Here is a 24,125-nt window from a genome sequence, read left to right as displayed (position 1 = left end):
CCTATACGTATCTAATAACAAAAATAACACGTCAAATATGATTAATAAGGAGTGATTCATCTAATTGGTAATAAAATTAATCATTTTACAACTGATTAATAATCCTGAAATATTTATGGCAAATTATATATTTGCACCATTTAGAACAAAAATTTACATCTTTCCAAATTGAGAAATGTACCAATAAATATTATTTGTGTTTGTTTTTTCTTCTAACTTTTCATTTCTCTCATTAGTAAATACAAAAGTAATACTCTTGACACGTGTCTTTTAATAATTTGATGAATTAAAAATCATTCTAATTCTAACCAAATATCAATATTATTAGTCATTTCAATTCCACCATACTACCAAACATGTAAAATACTTTTACCAAAAACTCATTACCATTACTAAGTATTTAATCCTCATTTCGATTTCGATTCTGATTTCGATTCTCATATACGAACTAAATACACCCTCAGTATATTAAAAATGAATATGGTAATAATACAATGACTATAGTCTATGGAACTCTATAGTATAATGATTGATTTTTGTTTGGATCCTTTTGAAATCTCTTGGGCCTAATAAAAATCTTGAATTTTGACAAGCCCTTGTAAAACTACACATGTTGATGTAGCACTTACATAAAGCAAAATACTATAGAGCTCATCCAACAATATGAGAAATTTCTGTTATATAAAAGACTCAAGTGTTTGGTTAACAGGAATCGATAATAGTTTTACAAGCACTTTATGCTCAAATGACATGTAGTGACTCTCCCATATGAGAGGTCATGAGATCAAATTTCAATGGATGGGGTTTGTTGACATATTTTTAAAACACAACTATCGATTTTGATTACCTCATCAATTTAAAAATTCATTCCCTAATAAAATAAAGATTTCATTCCATTATTTCTCCTCAACCGCTTCCCATAACTATTTAGATTTTTTTTTTTTGTTCATATTGGTTCTTTTGGATGTTTTTATATTAGAACCAATTGTCTTGATTTTTTGTTCTTGTATTTTTAAAATCTTTATTCCCATTATAAGATCATACATAACCAAACAGTAATATTAATAATCATTCTCATTCCATCCTACTACCAAACATGCAAAATACTTTCACCAAAACTCATTATCATTACCAAGTATTTGATACCCATTCTGATTCCGGTTCCCATGTGCGAACCAAACACACCCTTAAAACTTCAATAAAATGTTGACCTTTTTTTTATTTGGAAACATATGTTCTCAACTATGCACCTCTCGCTGAATCGCTGATCAAGTAGAAGAGGGAGAAAAAATCATCGTAACACTAATGATCAGTCATCACATCACAAAAGATAATGAGATATTTGGCAAATAATTGTTAGCGGATTGAATTAATAGATTTGACTAGCTATAGTATTAGTTGTTGTAGAAAGATGTTTGTTAAATTAATTGTTAGTTGTTAACTAATAGTTCATAGTTGATTACATGAAAAATGACATTTAAGGGTATAATTTATTTTCTTAAAAAGTTTATTTAAACAATTTTTTGAATTTTAACGTTTTGAAACAATAAACTATTACAAAAAACTGATTAACCAAATACTCATATTAACTGTTTAACCAAGCTAAACAGCTAATCGTGACCAAACCAGTCAAATTAACTGATAAGCTAATTATGTTCGCTAACGGGGCAAAAGTAAAACAAAGCACGTGTATTAGAACTTCAAATAATATTAACTAGGGTTGTCTTTGCTTCCCTCCTACTCCACATATACGCAAGCATTCATCTAATGGAGATAGGAGTATGGACTACATATCACTAGTCAAAGTTCAATGTAATTTACCTTTTTCTTTCTGGATACGACAAGCATTATCTTCCATGTTAAAGACCAACCTCATATCAAGAAAGCTTAAAGCCTTGCTATAAACACACCCAGCACCCTGGACTACAGGTTCAACTGGTTGCAATAAGAACCCAAGATTTCTACCCTTATTGGGTGATAATAAACATATAAACAAGATAAAATTCAAGAGGGATCATTACTCACCAAGTAGGCAGGCCAGATAAAGGCATATAGACAACCTGCAATAACAGATGAAAGCACTTAACTACCTTAACAGTAACATTATTTGTGTGTGTAATTATAGGAACTAAGAAGTCACGTTTCATGCTGGGTTCCAAGAAACAGGTCCAAACATCTCACACTTCAACTGGAAAACAACAAGTAGAAAAACCAAGAGGAATGCAAGCTCATAGCTATACAACAAAATATTGGTAATCTATGCCCATATTTTGTCATCACCTCCAAACAAAATATGAACCATTTTTTTTTAAAAGAATGGTGATTATCCAAATCTAATTTATGCTGGCAGGCTGTGAAAGGTGTATCTATATTAACATACCTTTGGTGATTTTATCCTGATTCCATTTTTATACCAAAAATGACCTTCCAAAATTAGTACATACAAAATTTAAGGAGTTAATATGGTATCATACATATCATGCCGGACTCCAAATTTAAAAAGTTATGTTTAAATTAGTAGTTGTATTAAAAGCTGGTAAGAGGAAAGAAAAACTACAAGAAAAGACTATAATAACCTTTCTTGAACTATGACAATTTCCCTAATCTCCTAGGCTCCATTAGCAGGCCAAAGAAAAAATTTGCAGCCCACACTTGAAACTCTTTTCCAATAGCAGGGTGGGGGTTCGAACCCACTATAGACAATCTGGATATGAGCTCCACAAATTTGGTCTAGAATTGGGGTTGGACTTTTTGTGCGCAAAAGGGTACAGTTTGGTATGGGCTCAAAAAGCTATGCGGGTTTGATTTACCTCCTCATGGGCCTGGAGTAGGTTCATGAGGTCCAAAATATACTCCAGCCAAAACATACTCTAAGTTAGTCTGTTCCGATTTTCTTTCTGAGCTTCATTAAATTCTCATATGAATATATAAGCATTCTTAAGCATCCAAAATAAATATTACCTTCAACAGCAACAAAAATCACATGACCACATTGACATAAACAAGGTCGTTTAGACAATCCAAATTAAAGGCTAGTTTATGTCCAAAAAACTAGTACTAAACAAAATGAATAACATTAAAGACAGCTTGTGCATAAAATAAATAAGTAAATAAATATGTCGTAGTAACTACGCCTCCCATATCATCCAAGGTCTGAGGAAGCAAGGTTCAAGAAAACACACATTTGTGCATAAAAACAAACACAGTTTTATATTAAAGTGAAATGTCACTTGTAGACTGTAGTGAATGATTGCGATATTTAGCTTTTGCTGTAATGTGTGAGTGTATGAAATAGCAGTCTTCTAATGCAGACAAACCTGGAGCATGGAAATCATCGTTTTGAAATGTTGTAGAAGAAGAAAGCTCTCTTTATCCAGCTGTGAAAATACTATTCTAATGCATTACTGAACCAGTACTTCCTTGACTCTTGCAGCATGAACAGATTCTAACTACAGTTTGGATCAACAACTATTGGTCAGAAGGTCTTTCTTGCAGTGATCAATCATAAGTGAGCTCACAGAGATGGATATCCTGCAAATCACTGGAGCCAATTGTTGTAGCAGTTTTAAGCTTGAGGACAATAATCCAATGTTAGCAACAGCAATAATGATAACCACGACATGGTTAGGGATGAATAGGGTTTTGAGGGGCATCATTTAGGGTGTGTTTGGTTAACAGGCTTAGCTATCAGGATTGGGTATCAAAGTCATTGTTATTGTTTGGTTGACAGGTTTTTTGAACACTACTATGAGTTTTGATTACCCCTTAATTGCAAAACCCATTCCCTAATAAAATAAGAGTTTCATTCTCTTCCTCCTCAACCTTCCCCAACTAGTAATAATCATTCTCATTCCACCATACTACTAAACATGCAAAATACTTTTACCAAAACTCATTACCATTACTAAGTATTTGATACCCATTTCGATTCCGATTCCCATGTGCGAACCAAACACACCCTTAGTTTATTTTCTCTATTTTTTTAAGCACATTCTGTGTGCTGGCAAAGATGAGTGAAATCTTTAAAAGCTGTTTTAATTGGTGTAGATTCTGTAGTAGAACTAACAGGATCCTGAGATCTACATGATACTTATGCAGGTAGTATATGCTAATGTGAAATATTCATGAAGTCTTTTCATTTCTGGACATTTCTGTTTTCATGGTTTTCTCAGAACACAAATATTTTTTGAAGGAAGAACAAAAGGAATAGCATCTAGTATATTCTAATAGGATTGAATTAAGTCATTCACTACGTCAAAAATGCAATAGTGCAGTGTGAGGCCTTACATTTTGGAAGTAGTGGCACTATGTTACAAATATCATCTCCTGCATTAAAATATTTAACATGGAATAACCCCTACATGGACACAAAGAAATCTGAATTCAAGTCAATGAAGAAACTTTTAAGAGAAATAATTTGAAAATTCAAAAAAACGGATAAAGCAAGACAGGTTGCTTTCATAAACTTATTGGTTAAGGTCTTGACACAAGTCATTGTCTCTTCCTGGTTATTCCTACAAGGAGAGTCTGATGTGTGAAAGCTCTCCCTATAAATGCAATGACACTGTTCTGCCAAGATACAGCTATTCATATGTTCCATTTTCTGTTTACTATGATTGTATCACCAAAAGACTAATCTGAAGACTCCTTCCATTCTATGGCCAGCAGACCTGCAGCCATTTCCAGTTTCCATTTCCCTCCAGGAGTCCGATTTCATCCCTCAGACCAAGAGCTAATTGTTTATTACCTATTCAACAAGGTGAACTCTCATCCACTGCCTGCCTGCATCATCACAGATGTCAAGTTTTATAACTATAACCCTTGGGACCTACCTAGTAAGTAATCTTTCATTTCACAGATAAGGATTCATGTTCTTAAGTTTTATGTATTCTCAAATTACATTATTAATCATATATGGGTTGTAATTTTTGCATAAAAATTCTTAAAGAGTTAGCCATCTTTGGAGAGGATGAATGGTTCTTTTTCAGTCCAAGGGATCGGAAGTATCCAAATGGAGCCAGACCTAACAGGACAACAGCTTCAGGATACTGGAAGGCTACTGGATCTGACAGGCCAATTCTTAGCCCTGATGGATCAAAAATTGGTGTGAAGAAAGCTTTGGTGTTCTATATTGGAAAGGCCCCCAGTGGCCTCAAGACTGACTGGAACATGATGGAGTACAGACTCCCAGACACCTCAATCAAGCCATCAAGACCAAAAGGGTCGTCTATGAGAGTAAGCAATTGCTATATTATACTCATTAGTAAGCAATCTTCCAATTGCAAAAGCCAAAAAGAACAAGTTTGCCAATAACAAGCTAGATATTAAGCAAGTAATTCACAATATAACTTACCAAGAAAGTTTTTACCCAGGAGAAGCCATTGTAGGATATATCACAAAAGCATGATTCACATGTCATCCTGAATATGTTAACCAAACATTCCTGGTCTGAGAGCATAGAATTACTTGATCCTCCTCCATCTGCTCTTCCAACGGAAACTTAGGCCAGAGACTGCATGTACAATTAAGAAAACCAACAAATAGTGCACAAGAGAGAGAAATATGAAACACAACAATGGTATGAACTGTGTTGTTATAGTATGAACCACAACTTCTCTCAATAAATAAATGAATATTAATATGAATTGTCTGAGAGTTTGATCATCTTACAAGAACCTATTATACTTCCTTGCAGTTGGACGATTGGGTACTTTGTCGGGTTCGACAAAAAGGCAACATGTCAAAGAATGCATGGGAGGCTCAGCCAAGTCCCCAAGAATTGCTGAGTTACCTTCCAAATAATGAAAAGCTCCCTTCAGTAAATGATGATCCACTAAGGGACATAAACACAAATTATTTGTTAACTAAAGATAATTCCTTAATATACTCCATGTTTTTGCAAGGTCTCATTCCCTTGGAGAACATTCTTAGAGCAGCCTCTCAGTTCAGCAGTGATGGAAAGTATTATACAGGCTATGAACATGAGTCAGGCAAAGTGAACACTCAAGTAACAAACTCTAGCTTGCAGAGTTTCTTCGGATCTTCAAAGAGAAAACATGATGATGGCACCAAGTATCAGAATCCACATGATTTGATCAAGACAATCTCTGATGGGAACAAGAGTGAGGATTTTCTGTTAAGCAACATGCTAGCCACCAACCACAGAAACTTCTATAATGAAAATCAGCCTCCAGTTGATACCTTCAGTGGAATCCAATACCAAATGCCATGATGAGCCTAAAGAAGGTTAACATCTCTGCATCATCAGATTGATCTATACCTACCTTCAATTTACTGCAAAGCTGTCATGTTATAATAATGATCACAAATAACACATGTATTAAATAATATCATCTGAGCACATGACATTGTCACAGTTATTTCTACTGCACCATACACATAAATAATGCCATAGCTTGCACTTAGGAGTACGAGCTGCTCTTTGTGTGTTCTAGCATCAATAAAGTAAAAAAGCCTCATGTGTGCATAAGAAACTCATAAAGTCATAATGCAATTTATCTTTTCTGTTATTACTTTGCCACATTATCTGCTCTTTCATTCAATTAATTTACTCCATTTGCAAAGTTCAGAGCCTCAATGAGATCATATATTTATGCTGCATCTATCGCAATATGAACATTCATGCAAGTTATCAAACATTTTAGAGAACACTTAGGGCAAACCTTGTGGCTCAACGTCAATCAATTCCCATATAAATAATCAAATACAAGATTCAGCAAGCTAAACTTGAATTTTTCTATAACTTCATTTCAAATTTCAAGCTTGAATAGACTGGAATTACCGCTTTTATAGCATCTGACTTTATTAGAAACGTTGTTTCCAACTATAGCATGCTGGTACAAATAAATTTAACGAATCGGAATTCGGAAACGAATAAATGCTGAATTGATTACAGAAAATTGGCAAGAGCGAATGGAACACAGTATAACCTTCTTCTTAGGGGATAGCGTCGACTGTGAAGAATATGTCGGTGGCGGTCGTAGTAACGGAAAATTGAAACCGCAGAAGAGAGAAAGAGAGAGCCGAGAGGAAAGATAGAATCCGCAGGAAATCGCAACCTTGTTCATCGACACCGTAGAGAGCACTTCTCGAGAGGGAGAAGCGGGTGGCGGGAGATTTTTGTTTTAGTTGCATTTTATTTTATTCACCATTCGCTACTCACCTATTTCACTATTTCAAACTACTTTTATTTAGGAAAAGCCTAGCACTCACTATCTACAACTACAACTATTCTACATCTACCTTGTTTGTGTGAATAACCGTGCACTTTCGTCCCTTAATATAGATCAGGAGTTTAAATTTCTCTTGTATGAAAAATCAATTCAATAAGCATTTTTACCTCTTGACTGGATCGGTCCAGTGTGAACAGGGATTAGTCTGAGTATGGTACGGGTTTAAATGTGTCTTTATGGTTATGATTTGCTCAGGACACCTCGTGGTCCGACCACACACAAAAAATACAACTATTTTTTTTAAAAGGAAACATCAAGAATGCATAAATAACTAACAAAATGAGAAATACAAGCCAGTGGAACAGACAACCACGACCCTAAAACAAACGAGGAACCAGTTGCTCGTGCTAACACATGAGCTACATAATTCGCTAACTTTCTAACATGGTGAACAGACACGTTCCTGATGTCACTAGGAATACAACGACATTGCTTTACTATCAAACCCACATACAAAAAGTCCAAAAGATTCGAATTAAAACTATAATAAAAATTAAGACTATTAGACTCAGCAATCAAATTATTAAAATCAGTAGACTTCAATCACGTAAGTGCCTCCTTGACTGCTATAGCTTCAGCCAATTATGGATCACGACCATTTTACAACTATTCTACAAATCACAAAAGACGGCTTTTTACAATTTTACCTCAATAAAAAAAATTATTACTTCTTTAAGTTGGAAGAAAAACGCATAACATTTCTTTTGATGATGATGATGATGAAGAAGAAGAAGAGAGACAGCTTATTGAGTAGAAACGATTGGATGTGATAAAATTATGGGATTATTGTACTTTTTGTCCTTAAGTTATAGGATAATGGTAGAATTTGAGTGTTGGTCATGCTTACTTACTTTTCATCCTTAAATAATTATCATTGACGTTACATTTTTCGTCATTTCGTACTCACTTTTCGTCCTTTAAGTTATACTAAAATTACAAATTTCGTCCATAATATTTCATCCTTTACGTACTCACTATTCATATGTTCCATTTTCTGTTTACTATGATTGTATCACCGAAAGACTAATCTGAAAACTTCTTCCATTCTATGGGGCAGCAGAGCAGCCATTTCCAGTTTCCATTTCCCTCCAGGAGTCCGATTTCATCCCTCAGACCAAGAGCTAATTGTTTATTACCTATTCAACAAGGTGAACTCTCATCCACTGCCTGCCTGCATCATCACAGATGTTGAGTTTTATAACTATAACCCTTGGGACCTACCTAGTAAGTAATCTTTCATTTCACTGATAAGGATTCATGTATTAAATAATATGGTGTAAGAAATTCATAAGGTACAGAAATCAAATCATCTGAGCACATGACACTGTAACAGTTATTTCTACTGAACCATATACATAAATAATGTCATAGCTTGCATTTTTCATTGTGTGTTCTAGCATCAATAAAGAAAGAAGCTTCATGTGTGCATAACAAACTCATAAAGTCATAATGAAAATATGCAATTTATCTTTTCTGTTATTACTTTGCCACTTTATCAGTTCTTTCATTTAATTAATTTACTCCATTTGCAAAGTTCAGAGCCTCAATGAGATCATATATACTAGTATAATCATACAAAATGGGAAGTGCCATTATACCCCTACACATAAAATACCCCTTAAAAAATGAATTAAAAAGAAAAAACCACGATCATTCAATTTGGTTTGATTTTTAACTGAACTATACTGAATCGAAACCATTCGGTTTATAAAATAACAAATTAATTGGTTTTTAGTAATAAAAGGCTCGAATCCACTCACTTTTACGTGGAAGTGTAAACCGGGTGCCACTTGTTATAAAATAACAAATTAATTGGTGTTTTCAAAAAAAAAAAAAAAACAAATTAATTGGTTTTAGTAATAAAAGGCTCGAACCCACTCCTTTTCATGTGGGAGTGTAATATTAGACCACGACATCTTTGGCAATGTTATATTCCTTTATTTTAAACCTTGATGATGATTTGCATTCTGGTTCCCTACGGCTTCCATAACCAGCAAAGGCCCAAACCAAACATCAGAGGGCAGAGGCTTCAGAGGTAAGGGTTTCTTTCACTTTTCCCCCAATCAATTATTTCTTCCCAACTCTTCTAATCTCCTTTCATTTACGAAATCTTGCAGATTCTCCGAACGATTTTGGCTTTCAATTGTTGTTTCAGTTTAATGGCTCAACCTCAGACCGTAGCGGATGCAAATAGGGATCTAATAAGTCATCTGCCGGCAGAGATAAAGGACAGAATTTTGGAGTGTTTGCCCACTCGAGACGCTGCCAGAACTGCTCTGCTCTCAACCCACTGGAATGATGCTTGGTTGCGCCATGGCCGCCTTGTGTTTGATTTCAACTTCTTCTGGCATTTCAGAGAATCCAAAGGTTATACTCTCCTACCTTTCGTTCAAATAATAACACGCATTCTCTTGCAGCGGATTCCACCCGTGAAGAAATTTAGTCTAGCCATCCCTTCCCTCGAATTACTTGATCCTAAGCTGGAGCAGTCCGCTTTAGATCAGTGGTTTCATTTTCTATCGAGAAATGGCGTTGAGGAACTTCGCATCTCTAATGGGGGAAATGTCACCCCATATAAGCTGCCACTTTGTATAGTCTCGTGCCCGACAATCAAGCAGCTGAGACTCTGCAATGTGTATTTTGATTTCCCACTAAATGCTCCTTGTATTTTTCCCTGTGTCACTTCATTAGAGTTCTTCAGTGTTGCCTTTAGTCATAATGTTAATGGAATTGTGTATAGTATTCCTAATCTTGAGAAGCTTTATTTAAGTAATTGTAGATGGATCAGTAATTTTAAGATTAGTGCTCCAAAACTTGAAAGCCTGTCTATCACTGGTTGTATATATGAGTTTGGTTTTATATGTAAGTTTGAATCGAGTTGGTTTGCACTTCATTTGAGAGCAATTAAGGTTCTTTGCATGGTGGGCGGCTTGTTCTTGGTGAGAATCTATCTTCCTTCTATAGTATTGACAGATTAAATATTCTTTTCCTTCTGGTTTGTTAGAGTTGTTTTCAAGTCTCATATAATCTTTTGTTTTTGTTAAAGAATTGGAGAGATGCTGTAGTAGCCTCCTTCCCAACTGCAATAAATCTGCAAGTACTCAAACTGCATTCTTTTGAGTTTGCCAGTGAAAAGCATCTCAAGGGTGTTTTGCAGTTGCTTCAAAAATCTCCCAATCTATGTGAACTGGAGATTACAGGAGTAAGTTTTGTGAGACAGAAACCTTTATTATAGAGTATATATTTGCCCGTCGTGATTTTTTTTTGTTTTCTTTATTTCCTCATGGTTGTACATGTTTATTACTTTATTTTATTTGTTGTTGAGTTGTAGTATGATGAAATAGAAGAAGATGATGACATGGAAGATGATTTCATGGAAGATAATGACATAGAAGCTGCTTCAAGACTTCTGAAGGATCCAGAGAGTTGCATTATTAATCAGGATCTAAAAGTGCTTAAAACAATCAAGATTAAACTGTTCTGTAGATCCCCAGTTGAAATGCTGTTTATGAAAATGCTGCTCTCAAAATCCCCTATACTAGAGAGAGTTGTTATTACGGAATATCGTTATATAAAAGATGGTTGCACGGTGATCAAGTTCCTAAGGGAGTTGCAATGCTTCCCTCGTGCATCTCCAAAAGCACAGATTGTCATCAAGGGCAAAAACTATGCTTAAGGACTGGTTGGTTTAGCTATGCTTCAATTTGTATGCAACTTAGAAATGTAAGCAATGGTGATGGTGGAACTTGAAATGTTTTGTTAGAAATGCAATTGGTCAATGTTTATTTTTATTAGGAGGAAGAAGAAGAATAGTTTCTTACTATCTTTAATCCGTAAAAGTGTTGGAGTGTTGGTTAAATTTTTATTAGGAGGAAGAAGAAGAATAGTTTCTTACTATCTTTAATCTGTAGAAGTGTTGGAGTTTTGGTTACTTGGTGGAGTTGGTGCTACTTTGCTAGGTAGTAGTTACCATCTGTAAATCTGTAATTAAATATTTTGTTAGTATTTTGTCTAAGTTGTTTGATGATTTTAGACTTTTAATGCAATTTAGCACTTAGTTTAGCATTGTATTTTGCACTTCAAATCTGTAAACTTTAGTTTTGTAATTTATTATCTCTTAAATTTGAATGTTATTTTTATTTCCGAAATTAGTTATCGCTCCCGAACGGTTTTCAACATTACATAACCAAACCGACCCCACCCGTCCGATACACACCCCTAGTTCTAACTACCTTATTCACAGGAAAGAAGAAAAAAAACAGTGGAAAGTGATCCAAATCTATATAAAGCAATAGTTTTAGGTTTACCTAGATGCTCTACAATGAAATTATTGACAGGCATTTATCTATGAAAAAAAATCATGGTACACAAACGAATAGTGAGAGCAGGAAAGACAGAACGATTACATGATGAAAGTCAGTTGTGTTCTCTGATCGGCCTCCAGGATCGAGTAAACTTCTGCTTTTGCTTCTCCTGCATAATCGGAACTTTGTCTTCTTTTCTTGTGTTGCTACAATCATTAGGAATTTCTTGTTTCCAAGAACATTGTACAGAACACATTGCTTAAATGACTTGTCTTAGCTATCAAATGCTTCCCCGGCCATGTAATGCTTCCGCACCATCTTTCTGTACTCTGCAAGAAAAGGTTTAAGAAGGCAATGCATTACACTGAAAAGATATGTAGACTAAGCTCTTGACAGCATTGACATGCAATTCTCAAAACAGCAGCAATTATCTAGCTCTAGAGACAGGATGGAACTGAAATGAGCACATGCATAGCTCTAGAAACAGCAGCAATTAAGCTAAGAACAAACAATTAATTAATAATGTCCCATGCAACAAAAACCATAATTTGCATACTAGATGAGTAAGTTACAAGCAATCTGCCACCAACTTTTTGCAGCATTCCAATCTGAAGTTATATATTCCTTAAAATATTACATCCATCATAATTATTAATCATCTCTTTCAACTGTACAAGCCATACCTTGTCTAAACTCTAGAGAAATGTGCATATCTTAACTTTTGTATGTAGGAGATCAAAGTTGAGAGAGGGTCAAGCTGTAAATTTTTAAATTGAAGAGTAACTGGATACGCTTACTGTCATGCACTGATGGCACATAACATATTTAGGTTGTTAACAACCCTGACCTAAAACATGACCTTCCAAGGTCAATTATGATAACAGAAAATGGAACACTGACCTTCCTGGTTCTTCCAAAGTGCAGCAGCAGAGCTGTTAAGAGGGCTTTCAGTGTTTGGTTCTGCATATAGAAAGTTAGAATCAGGCAAAGAAGGAAGGAACATAGGTCCAACAAAACAATGAAGGTACAGCAATGCTCCAAACCTCCTAATAAACTCTGGATGGAGAGAAGAATGGTTCTGCAATCATAAGCTGAAGACCATTTGTCCTGCATGATTTATCAATACCATTCTGAAATCTGAAGAAATTAAACTTGGATGATAAATTTATAGAAAGATACCAAGAAGATGATTCATACCTGAAGGATATCTAAACAAATATTTCCGTACTGGTCAACATTTGGGTGGAAGCACATTGTCTCAAACTTCACTTGAGGTGGCTTGAAAGGATAATCAAGGGGAAAGTGCAAAGAGAGTTTGTATGATTGACCCTCATACATTGTTCCTTTTCCACCTTCAATAGTGCCAATCCAAGTAAAGATGCTCTCGCCTTCAGGAAAGGCAGATACACCAAGGTCTCCTCCTGTCATCTACACAGGAAAAAGCCACTCTTCAGTTGCTTACCACGCAGCTTGAAATATATAAACAACAAAAATTGAAATCACAACACTTAAAAAATTTATGGAGTATTCACACAATATGATCAAATCTAAACTAAACAGGTGACAAAGAGCATTTAAATAAAGAAAAATAAAAATAAAATCAATCTAAGAAAAAGATTCAACGGTTTTCACTGTTTACTTTTTTCTTGGCAAGTAATCAATCACAAGAAAGCACAGCAATTAATTCAAGAGAATCTTTCTTTAACTGCAACTGCAATGTTTAATTTCCAATAATAACGAACAATCGAATATACCAGCATATACAATACAGAGAAATACGGAGTATACAACAGAGAGAGAAGTGGAGAAGATGTACCATTAAAGCCATGAGCTCCTTCTGCAACCTGTATAACAGCAAAAATCAATATAAAATCATGAAAATCAACTCCAAACTCACGAAACTCACACGAATTAACTTGAGAAAATCACGGAGTAGAAAATATAAAGTATAGGATCGTGAATTCGACCTCTGCGTTACGGAAACGGTATCGACGGGGGTAGGAGACGCCTTGAGTTGCTTGGACGATCGTTCCCGAGCGCGATGATCATCCGACAGATTGTCCGTTCGCCGATCGCCTCGAGGCTCCATGGCCGACGAGTTTGGAGGAGAAAAGTGAAAAATGAGATCGCAAAATGGATGGGAGTGGGAGGGAAGGAGGGAGGAAAAATTAGTTAGTCGGAGAGAGGGAAGAGAAGGGGCAGCGGGAGTCGCAGTCGTTAACTAAAATGCGTAGTGGGTGATGAGGGGATGTTTGGAATATATTATTATTATAAAAATTTGTGTCACCGGATTCTTGTCTGGTAGAACGGATCGAGTCAAATGACAAATAATATTTATACTATTAAATGTAATATTAAGTCATGAATAAAATATTTATTATTGATATGAAAAATATAATATTTTGAAGAAAGATTTATTATTTTTATGTTAAACATTGCCTATAAGAAAAAATATACGTAGTAATACTTTTAATAAAAAATAATACTTTTACATTAAAATTTAAACTTTATAAGTAATAAATATTTTATTCTTGATTTAGTATTACATTTGCTAAAATAAGTATTACAGTTACATATTGATCTTACTGACCTATCTCATGAATACAGATTCGTGTGACGATCTCACACAAGTGTGGTCTTTCATAATTATTATTATTATTATTATTATTATTATTATTATTATTATTATTAATGTGTGAAGAAAAGGTGTCGGGAGTAGGGCGGACTGGAAGCTGGATGTAATCTGTAATGTCGCAGCAACGCTTGGTGTACACTGTACAGCCTACGCCAAACGGGATTTCCGCACTCGCCTTTCGGTGCTGCCACATCACCGTGGATGACTGCCAATTTTTAACCATGTACCAATTAACCAACTATTTCCCATTTTCGTCTTTTTTTTTTCTCTTTTTTTTTTTTTTTAATAATCCAGGTCTTCCAGCTTTCTCATACTATATTTTGGACCTCTAATGAATTAGCTCCAAGGTCCATACAAAAGGAAAGTCCATAATTATCCAAAGTAATTCAAGGTTTTGTTGTCTGTACGTGTGTCGTAAAAGGTCTTTGTCACTACTAATTGATCAAAGTCTTTCAATGACTTTCTATTTATTAGTATTAAAAAAAAATTCTATTTAGTATACATTTTGTTATTGTTTTTCTTTTAATATGACAGAAGGGATTTGGGGGCGGGTTGGGAGGAGGGACCTTTGAGACTTTGACATTCTAATATAAAGTCAAAAGTCAATGTTACTTGACCAATGTCTTTTGTCTCACATTTGCTTCCTAATTATCCATTTTTTTCACATTTAGTGCATGACTATCAAATTTCTATTACATTTATCCTTTTGATTAATTTTTCAGCTAACATTAGATAGAATCCCTCATGTTAGTTATTTAAAAACATATTTTTGTTATTTGAATTTGAACAACATGTAAACCACACATTTGAATATAGTGGTATGAGGTTAGTATTGATGAATATCATACATAGTTGGTCAGAAAATGGATTGTAATGATCGAATGTAAAAAGAATTTGATATTTATGCACCAAATATGAAAATTTTGATAGCTATAGATCAAACTTGGAAGACGTACAATAGTTGGAAGACTTAAAGTGAAAAAGTACTCGATACATATAAGATTCCGCTTGTGATTTTATTGATAGAAGATATATAAATAAGTGAATAAAATTTACGGAGTATGATCTATATTATTTCTTGATAAATCAAAGCAGGTTATCTAGTTTAATATTATAGGGTTATTTATTACACAAATCCCATCATGGCTACTAGTGATAAGTTCAAATTCACAAAAGCTCATCACATCAACTCATTAGTGTCTCCTACATATATATCATTACCATCACTACTAGTCACAATTGTGCTACTAGCTTAAAGAAATTCACCGCCTCTATAACATTCAAGCATCATCTCTTACACTATAAGTATTTTGCAAATGAAATTAAATCAAAACAAATAACAAAGAAGGGTTTCAAAGTGAATTGAGAAAAGTTTCATCTAAATACATATATTTATAAATCATATGATGTATTATTAGTAAATAGTGCAGATGAATCACTAATTGAGAAAAGTTTAATCTAAATCTTTTAAATTGACCAAAAGAAGTGCAATTAAATCATAATGTTACATGTACGTCCAGCAGGTTACCGCTGATTTCATGATGATTGGATTTCTATGTGTACTTTTTATTCAAATGTGGTGTTGATTGTTTTGGTATATCAATTAAAATAAATTTTTATATAAAATAAAATATATAAAAAATATTAGGAAAAAAAAAAGAAGCCATATGTAGCTGACAATGATAGCCATGGCCACCCTTGTATGTTGCCTTAAAGTCCAAATCAGCGACTATTGTATGTTGCCTTAAAGTCCAATCATCAGTGGAGGTTCATTGACAACTGACAAGGGTGTCCATGGTCGCCCTTGTCAAAATTCTGACCAGGACTCTATGAATAGCGGAATAGGGCGGGCAATGGCTACCTTCATCTTAGAGTTCAAATAACAGCTATGGCGGCTATTCTTTAGTGCATACGGATACAGTCAAGCTAGGGTAAGATAATTAGGAGTCGATTACACTTTTTTTTGTTGATTTAATTGGTCTAAATGGAGTTTTTTTAGTTGGGTAATATTAGGAGTCAATTGTACTATTTACTTAGGAAACTTTTTAGTTCGGTAAGATTAGGTCTCCTTTTTATATGACATATTTGAATAATATAACGGCAGATAATGAATGAAGGTAACTGGCTGAGAAAATAATAGTGTTATATCACTCACGTAGTGCACCAAGATGCTGACATCTTCGTCCAATAGATCTAGACGAATACGTCTAACGTCTTCATCTTGTATATTTGGACAAAGATGCCGATGTCTTAGTCTGCTAATCATTCACCGTCCGTTGATATTTCCTATAGATAACTAAAGCAAAGAGAGAACAGACAAAGATGTACAAAATAACTATATTATTTTTATTTTATTTAAATTAGTATGAATACACTAAAAGTACATTTTCTATATTTGTACACATCACATTCTTTATCCAAACATTCAAAATTATTCCTCAAATTGTTAAAGACTCCCTGGTCGTATGGTGGTAAGGAGGAGGTGCTAGTTTTTTTTTTTTTTTTTTTGAAACTAGGAGGAGGTGTTAGTTAGTGGTGCTACTATTATTGCAAATTTGCAATAACAACATTTGTAAAAGTAGAAAGATACATATGACAACAAAAATTTAAAAATTAGGCTGCACAACTTTGGTATTTTCCCCTTGTTGCAATAGTAACATTTATAGGTACTTTTTTGGCTTAGCTCATTCACAACTTATTACAGAAAGCATAAATTGGGCAAAAAAAAGAAAAAATAAGTGCTAAATAAACAACTGAATTTTGTATTTTTGTGCAATTAGATCATTGATTAAAACATGTGCAATTAGAATATTTTTTCAAATCCTTCTAGTTATTTGAGTTGAAAACTATTCCAAACAAATATTTTAACTGCACATAAGCGTGCAATAAATTCAGCAAAATATTTTACACTCTTTTCTTTAAAAAATAAATAAATAAAAGTCTTGGTAGATAAGAGGCAAACCATGTTTTTGTGGCAAATTATTGCATGGACCAAAAATAAAAAGTACATTATTTTTGTACTGTAGATACATTATTTGATAGTATATATATCAAATAATGTACCTTCAGTACAAAAATAATGTATCTATAGTACAGAAATAATGTACCTTCAGTACAAAAATAATGTACTTTTTATTTTTGGTCCACACAACTGTGTGGACCATGGTCCATGCAATAATGATTGTGTTTTTGTAAAGTTGTTTATTCAAAAATCTCAAATTGAGCCCAACAAGCACCAATTGGTTTTGATGGAACAGTATATACCAAGGACAGGTACCTTGTATTGTAAACCCTAGTCAAAAATAACTTTAAAATTCTGTAATTGTAGTTGATACATTCTGTACCTGCAGCTATCATATTATGTGTTAACAATTATCAAGTTATTTGTTTACTAGCACTCAAAAAAAAAGTTATTTGTTTACATGTACAAAAACTATTAACTGTAGGTACAAAATGTGTTAACTGAAGATACAGAATTTTTATATCAGGGTTCACAAATGCAATATGAACTCTTATTAACAATTGTTACCCTATGGGAACAAAAATTTGTGCAATATGGATGCTGAATGCCAATTTTCTTTGGGGTCAAAGGCAATCCCAACTATCAAACCAACATCAATTATTAGAACTTAAACAGCCAGATATTGGTTGAGAAATTTGGAGGCTAATAACAATTAACACATATCAAGTAATCTATGTTGGAAACCCTGAAAGCAATCACTTTGGTAATGCCAAAAAAAAAAAGAGAGAGAGAAATCCGGAGGCTAATTCAACAGTACTTTATACTTGCAGAGTTTACAGAACACTTCCCATGGTATCCCTGATACAAATGTGAGAGCCATGATATGGCAGTGTACAAGCTGTCACTGATACTACAACAACACAATGCAAAAAGGAGTAGAAAATTAGAACACACAGATAATCTTCGTATTCATAATATTTCAATCCAATTGAATAGCATTACAATGAAGAAGCATATCCATGTCTAGTTGTCTTCAGTACAGGATACAATATGTGACTAATCCCATGGTGACACTATAAAAAAAACTGAGCTGGAAAAACAAGTTTTTAGCCTTGGACATGTTTAGCCACATTTCAGGCTGTTAGCTGAGTTTCTGAAGGTAGAACTCAGGTTAAATCTGAATGCCATGGTCCACAATACAAAGATGGCAGCCATTGTTGTCATTTATTAAACATTTTAAGATGTTAGTTCCCACAAACAACTGCTTGTTCCCACCCATTAGCAAAGTCATGAATTCCTAGAGAGTATCATCAGACTACACACAGGGTAAAGCTCTAACTAGCTAAGCAACCAAAGATTTGGCAATGAGCCCAAGTTCTGCAAACCAATTTGGATGATTGCTACAGAAATTCAATATTCAAATAGCATGTACCCCCCCTTCCCCCTGCCACAGCATCTCTCACCAATTGAAATCATAAAGAAATCATTTTCACTCCAATATGGTTGAAGAGAAGTGCTAAGTTTATGAAGTGCACTAAGGAAAGTCACTCAAATAAAATAAACTCAGTTGAGGCATCCAATGCCCTTTCAACAGCAACTAAAAAAGGAGGCACTACCATGCAAATCCGTTACTTCCTTCTCACAACTTCCAGCAACATAGAAAGTAAAAGATTCCACTCCAGTAAAAAATGCAAGTAGAACCCACCATGTCAAGTATTTCGAAGCACGGGAGGAGCAAGAAAGGACACTTTGATGATCAATCTAAAAAGATAGTTAGATAGCCATAGCCTGCAATAATGCAGAGACTCAGCAAAAACGACACTATTATTTCCACTTTCCAGTTATGCTATAAAGGTGGCAGAAGGCACTATGGTAAATGTGGCAAAAGAAACTACAGAGGCATCCATCTCAGTGGATATTGCAATGCAAGGCAATCTGTTCACTTATTTGCTACCTGCTGTCAAGTCTTCTCACATAAAGCTTATCTAAGTCTGAACTAACAGGTTAAAGAACAAGGGCAAATATTCAGCCAGTTACAACATAAGGTGCCAATAAGCCATGCTATTTCACATTTTTATACTGTAGACAGGACACTAATCCGCTCGATACAACTCAGCACATGCACTAATTTTATACCAGTAGATAGACACTAGTTCATACAATTCTCGATACAATCAGATATATGATACACTAATTTTATACCAGTAGACAAACACTAGTCCATACAATTCTCAATACAACCTGATATATCATGCACTAATTTTATACAAGTAAACAAACACTAGTCCGTAAAATTCTCGATATCATGCACTAATTTTATACTAATAGATAGATACTAATCCATACAATTCTCAATATCATGTACTAATTTTATTCCAGTAGACAGGCACTAGTGCATACATTTCTCGATACAATAGATATATCATGCACTAATTTTTATATAAAAGGATTGAAGACTAGGCATACCATGTACAAACTTTGCAAACGCACTATATTTGAATTCTGATCTAAATATTATGACTGAGCAGATAATTGGAAATCAGTAGTAGTACATATATTACCCCCATGTTAAGTGGGATCACACTTCAAGGATCAAAACAGCATTTTAAACTCAAAGTTCATCCAAGCTTCCTTTTCATCTCACATATTTGATCCTAATGAAAGTCAAATCCAAAGAAACGGGACAATTTTGATAAGAATTTACAAGAGTTATTTTAGTTTGTCCCTCACGGGGTCAAGTTACCGGTGATCGTGATAGTTCAGGTATTCAGGATCCGAGAAGTAAGAATCAAAGCCGAGAATCAAGCTTCGCCGCCGGATCGGTAGCGGTAGAACTTGCCGAAGACGTGGAGGGCGGTGACGAAGCCGATGAAGCAGACGCTCATGATGAGGACGACGGTAGGGCTAACCTTCAGCCCCGGCGCGTCATCGGTGTAGAATCTGAGCATGTTGCTTGGGCCGCCTGAATCCCCGCCGCCGGAGCTGACAGTGGAGGAACCTCCGAGCCTGCGGCGGCGCATTCCGGCTGCCGCCGCCGCTGATCCTCGCGGAGCCACCGTGCCGGGGCGGGAGTTGGAGGAAGAAGAAGGCTGAGATGTAGTGGGACGCGCCATTTTCGGTGAAGTGAAGAGGAAAACTGGTAGTTGCAGGTTTTTACTAGTATTTTCGAGAAGGGAGTAACCAATGGCGGTTTGAGTGAAGAAGAAGGCGGGGTCTAAGCGTAATTATATTGAAATTCAGGGTCTAGTTTGTATTCGGTGAGGTAGTTATGCTACATTGCTACGGATAAAGATGAGTAGATGACCGTTTAATTAATTTATTGATATGGCCCACAAACTTGTCAGTTTTATATTTCGTGCCCAGGAATCTATGTATTTAATTTCATCCTGATCATTTAATTATAGAGATAATATCGGATTGAATCCCCAACTCTTTTTTTCTTTGTTTTCTTCGCCTACTTGTTTATTGTTTTTTTTTAAAAATCTTTATCTCTCTATTAGGTGACTTCTATTTAGTTTGAAATGTCCAAGTTTTAATATGGTATAATTTTGACTTCATTAAGTGACTTATTCAACAAGTGTCAACAAATAAACTACTAAGTTTTAATACGGTGGGCAAAGATTTGTCAAATTTGCTCTAATTCATTAAATTTACAAAATTTCCTCCATCTAATCCATATCTACTTAAAGTGGATAGGATGGATATTAGTACAAATCCATCACTAATTTGTGTCATAAAATATCTCATTGTTCTAATTAAAAAAAAAAAGTATAAACATGGTGTAAAAATTTAAATTTATTACTTCATATTTGTTTTGGATACACTAACTAATTGCAATCTTTTGTTAAGGACCTTGTGGTTCAGTGATACCGATTACCAAATTACTCTCTCATATAAAAAAGTTGTGAATTTGAGTCTCACTAGAATCAATATTAACTCTTTAAAATCTACAACCCTTTTTTCAACTCAAACATTTTCTGTGCTATATATATCATTATAATATTCCTTAATTTAATTGTTCTACTCCCAACACTCATTATGGATACTCAATTGCTCATGATTTATCATGACACGCCATCGCCACTGCTGACATTTAAACATGCCACCAAATAATATGGTGAACTGAGGTTCATATTACGATTTATATTAAATGTTTATTTTGAATATATTAATATTTATTTTAAGTAATATATTAAAAATAAATATTTTAAAAATTAATTTGTAGTATTTTTAAAATAAAATTTAATTTATTAAAATGAACATGCATGTTAATGCTTTACCTTGTAATATAAAATGATCTATGATATAAGAGCATCTCTAATTGTGGAATTTTTTATTTGACTGTTTGTGCCAAATATGAGAAAGCGAAAGGGAATAGGGATGACAATGAGTCGGGGTAAATTAAGGAGGGCTACATCAACCACCAGACCTATTTTATATTTTCTCCACATGACCTGCATCGAGTGACTTTTTCAAACCTCACACATGTCTCACTGGGTGCGAGTGCCTGATACCAACTATTTATTATCTTATTTAAAAAATTTAAAAATAATATTTAAATTACTTATACAAAATAAAATAGTAATAAAATTCATTAGTTATATTAAAACATAAAATAATAGAAATATTCAAATATAATAATTAAATTGTTACTTTTTTTTAATAATCATATTAGTTTAGAACTAAAAATATTAAAAAGTTAGCAAAATTTCTAGAAACTTTTATAATTAAGTACATATATTAGTACTTAATTTACTATTAATTTTATAGGTGGTGAGTTGGATGGGGTTCTATGCGAGTTTTGTATATAAAACTCGAATCTAACTCGACCCACCACGAGTTTAAATTTTTAAGACACTCTCACAAGCCAATATCATCCAAAAAAAAATTGCAAAAAATCACAACTAGGTTGCCTTAATGACTGTAAACATGTCTGCGGTTGTCATGCCATGGACTCGAGTCCACCTTGCCAAGGTGGACTCGGGTCCAAAACGGCGTCGTTTTTCTTCAAAATGACATCGTCTGAATCTAACCAAAAAAAAAAAAAAAACCTTCATTCATTGCCCTTAACTTGCCGTTTGTCTTCAAAGTTCGTTCCTCTATATTCATAATTTTTGAACTTTATATTCACAATTTTAGAACTGAATATTCACAATTTTATATCTCAATGTACAAAATTACAAAACTAAATATTCACAATTTTTGAACTATATATTCACAATTACAGAACTCTATATTCACAATTTCATAACTATATATTTACAATTATAGAACTCTATACTCAACAATATAACACAATTTTTAAATTTATATTCACAATTTTTGAACTCTATATTCACAATTTAAAAACTTTATATTTAACTGTTATTCTAGACCTGCGTTTTAAACCTGGTCCAGCTTACAAAAGCACGCGGGTCCACAGCATAATTTGCTACATGTCTCTCAGCCTGTTTGATTTTTATATCGAAAGATATTGAAGCTGGAAATGGGACATGGGCCATCCATCCAACTAGGCCATTTTAAGCAGCACAACTATTTGAGGTCCAATAATGCATTTTTTATTCAGCCCAAGTTTGTTGGGCTGACGTTTTGTTAACTCATTTCCATCATATGGCATTGGCATTTTCCCACACCACACAACTATATATATTTTTTTCTTATATTTGGTGCAATGCTATAAAATAATATAACCAACTTGGTCGTTGGTGTGGGTAGCAATACATTTTCATTCCAAAGTGAGGTTGGAAGTTTAAAACTCCCTCTCATATGAAAAACCAATATGACCAGCATTTTGCCTTTTAATTGGACAGGACCGGTGCTAAAAGAATTAGTCTGAATATTATCTTCTTGTTCATAAAAAATTGATTCTTGTGCAGATTGAATAACAATATAAAGACATGGATTTACGTTTACATATTTTGTACAACCATTGTGATGGTATAAAATTTTCAACTTTTTTTTACTGTATTCATAATATCCGATACAATCATATACAAAAATAACTAATTGTACAAGATGGTGTTAGTAGTACCCAATACAAAAAAGACATATTATCTTTTAAGTACAATCAACGTCATATCGACCAGAGGAATTGAATAGCACGATGGCCCAATAAGAAAGCGTGGCCCATTGAATTAAAGGTGTACAATGACACGAGACAAAGGTTAGGCTGATATGTTGTCCTATATTGCTAACTGATGAAGACAATAGATTTTTATGTTAGGCAGTTGGAAGACTGAGATGGGCACACACAACTTGGGAAAGTGTTCTCTCCCAACCCATTCCATTGCCCACCTTTGCCGCAACCATGCCCAACCTGCCGATTACTAAAATTTAAATAAGGAGGGTCCGACGGGTGGCTAATGATACCATCTGTCAAAAAGGCAAGAATAGAATAATAAATTATTCTGACTTGATTTAATGAATGTTCGAATTTGATTTTATCACTTTGTAATTAAGTTTAAGTAACAGATTAGTCTCGCTCAATACTCTTTCGAGTGACTTGCGAGTCAAATTATCACGACTTGAGTTGATGAATATTATTTGAATTTGATTCGGTTACTATCAAGTTAAACTCGAACTCGAATTTAAGTAGTTTGAGTAGCGAATCGAGTTGAATCTGAATACCTTAATATTGTCTTGTACATCTCTCAAACATTGTTGGGGAAATTAGCATAAATTGATCATTTTTAGGTATTACTTTCGGTGAGTTATACTTCTTTTTTAGATTGGATCAAAGTGGATTTATATTATCCCAACTTAGATGATGAATTTGATATATTATACACTTAAAATGGATAATGGATGAATGAAATTTTGATTATCAAAATGTACTCATTTGAATTGGATAAAATGGAGTTTGAAAATGTTTGATTATCAAAATGTTTGTCCCACATTAAAAAGGTAAGTGTTTACATTAACATAAATGCAATTAAATTTTTTAAAGAATTTGAATTGTGTAATATAAACTC

The 24,125-nt window shown here is 34.1% G+C and overlaps 4 protein-coding genes across 4 annotated transcripts; 2 read left to right on the top strand and 2 right to left on the bottom strand.

Annotated features, from left to right (window-relative positions):
- Positions 1-4,554: 4,554 nt before the first annotated feature.
- Positions 4,555-6,530, top strand: LOC116025075 (NAC domain-containing protein 67-like). Its single transcript, XM_031266146.1, has 3 exons — positions 4,555-4,835; positions 4,949-5,235; positions 5,696-6,530. The coding sequence occupies exons 1-3, from the start codon at positions 4,658-4,660 to the stop codon at positions 6,230-6,232; spliced, it is 1,002 nt and encodes a 333-aa protein (XP_031122006.1). The 5' UTR covers positions 4,555-4,657; the 3' UTR covers positions 6,233-6,530.
- A 2,700-nt stretch (positions 6,531-9,230) lies between these two features.
- On the top strand, positions 9,231-11,359 carry LOC116025074 (F-box/FBD/LRR-repeat protein At1g13570-like). The gene is made up of 4 exons (XM_031266145.1): positions 9,231-9,288; positions 9,371-10,192; positions 10,300-10,455; positions 10,585-11,359. Exons 2-4 carry the CDS (start codon positions 9,413-9,415, stop codon positions 10,927-10,929), a joined length of 1,281 nt encoding a protein of 426 aa, XP_031122005.1. The 5' UTR covers positions 9,231-9,288; positions 9,371-9,412; the 3' UTR covers positions 10,930-11,359.
- A 144-nt stretch (positions 11,360-11,503) lies between these two features.
- LOC116025076 (probable ubiquitin-conjugating enzyme E2 C) lies at positions 11,504-13,782 on the bottom strand. Its single transcript, XM_031266147.1, has 6 exons — positions 13,525-13,782; positions 13,374-13,401; positions 12,755-12,985; positions 12,601-12,664; positions 12,458-12,517; positions 11,504-11,886 (listed from the first exon to the last, which is right to left on the bottom strand). The coding sequence occupies exons 1-6, from the start codon at positions 13,644-13,646 to the stop codon at positions 11,831-11,833; spliced, it is 561 nt and encodes a 186-aa protein (XP_031122007.1). The 5' UTR covers positions 13,647-13,782; the 3' UTR covers positions 11,504-11,830.
- Positions 13,783-19,502: 5,720 nt separating this feature from the next.
- Positions 19,503-20,398, bottom strand: LOC116025077 (protein transport protein Sec61 subunit beta). The gene has a single exon (XM_031266148.1). The coding sequence runs from the start codon at positions 20,265-20,267 to the stop codon at positions 19,956-19,958; it is 312 nt and encodes a 103-aa protein (XP_031122008.1). The 5' UTR covers positions 20,268-20,398; the 3' UTR covers positions 19,503-19,955.
- Positions 20,399-24,125: the final 3,727 nt, after the last annotated feature.

The sequence above is a fragment of the Ipomoea triloba genome, chromosome 7 (assembly GCF_003576645.1).
Source record: "Ipomoea triloba cultivar NCNSP0323 chromosome 7, ASM357664v1".
Classification (NCBI taxonomy): Eukaryota; Viridiplantae; Streptophyta; class Magnoliopsida; order Solanales; family Convolvulaceae; genus Ipomoea; species Ipomoea triloba.
Note: the sequence above shows the minus strand (reverse complement) of the source record. Positions and strands in the feature narration are given on the sequence as shown.

Excerpts from the sequence above, each read along its gene's own strand:
- LOC116025075 (XM_031266146.1), top strand. The coding sequence starts at position 4,658 with ATGGCCAGCAGACCTGCAGCCATTTCCAGTTTCCATTTCCCTCCAGGA. Across the intron at positions 4,836-4,948 it reads TAACCCTTGGGACCTACCTA|AGTTAGCCATCTTTGGAGAG; the intron begins GTAAGTAATCTT and ends AAATTCTTAAAG. Across the intron at positions 5,236-5,695 it reads CAAAAGGGTCGTCTATGAGA|TTGGACGATTGGGTACTTTG; the intron begins GTAAGCAATTGC and ends ACTTCCTTGCAG.
- LOC116025074 (XM_031266145.1), top strand. The coding sequence starts at position 9,413 with ATGGCTCAACCTCAGACCGTAGCGGATGCAAATAGGGATCTAATAAGT. Across the intron at positions 10,193-10,299 it reads TGGTGGGCGGCTTGTTCTTG|AATTGGAGAGATGCTGTAGT; the intron begins GTGAGAATCTAT and ends TTTTTGTTAAAG. Across the intron at positions 10,456-10,584 it reads GTGAACTGGAGATTACAGGA|TATGATGAAATAGAAGAAGA; the intron begins GTAAGTTTTGTG and ends GTTGAGTTGTAG.
- LOC116025076 (XM_031266147.1), bottom strand. The coding sequence starts at position 13,646 with ATGGAGCCTCGAGGCGATCGGCGAACGGACAATCTGTCGGATGATCAT. Across the intron at positions 13,402-13,524 it reads ACCGTTTCCGTAACGCAGAG|GTTGCAGAAGGAGCTCATGG; the intron begins GTCGAATTCACG and ends GCTGTTATACAG. Across the intron at positions 12,665-12,754 it reads TTTGTTTAGATATCCTTCAG|GACAAATGGTCTTCAGCTTA; the intron begins GTATGAATCATC and ends TAAATCATGCAG.
- LOC116025077 (XM_031266148.1), bottom strand. The coding sequence starts at position 20,267 with ATGGCGCGTCCCACTACATCTCAGCCTTCTTCTTCCTCCAACTCCCGC.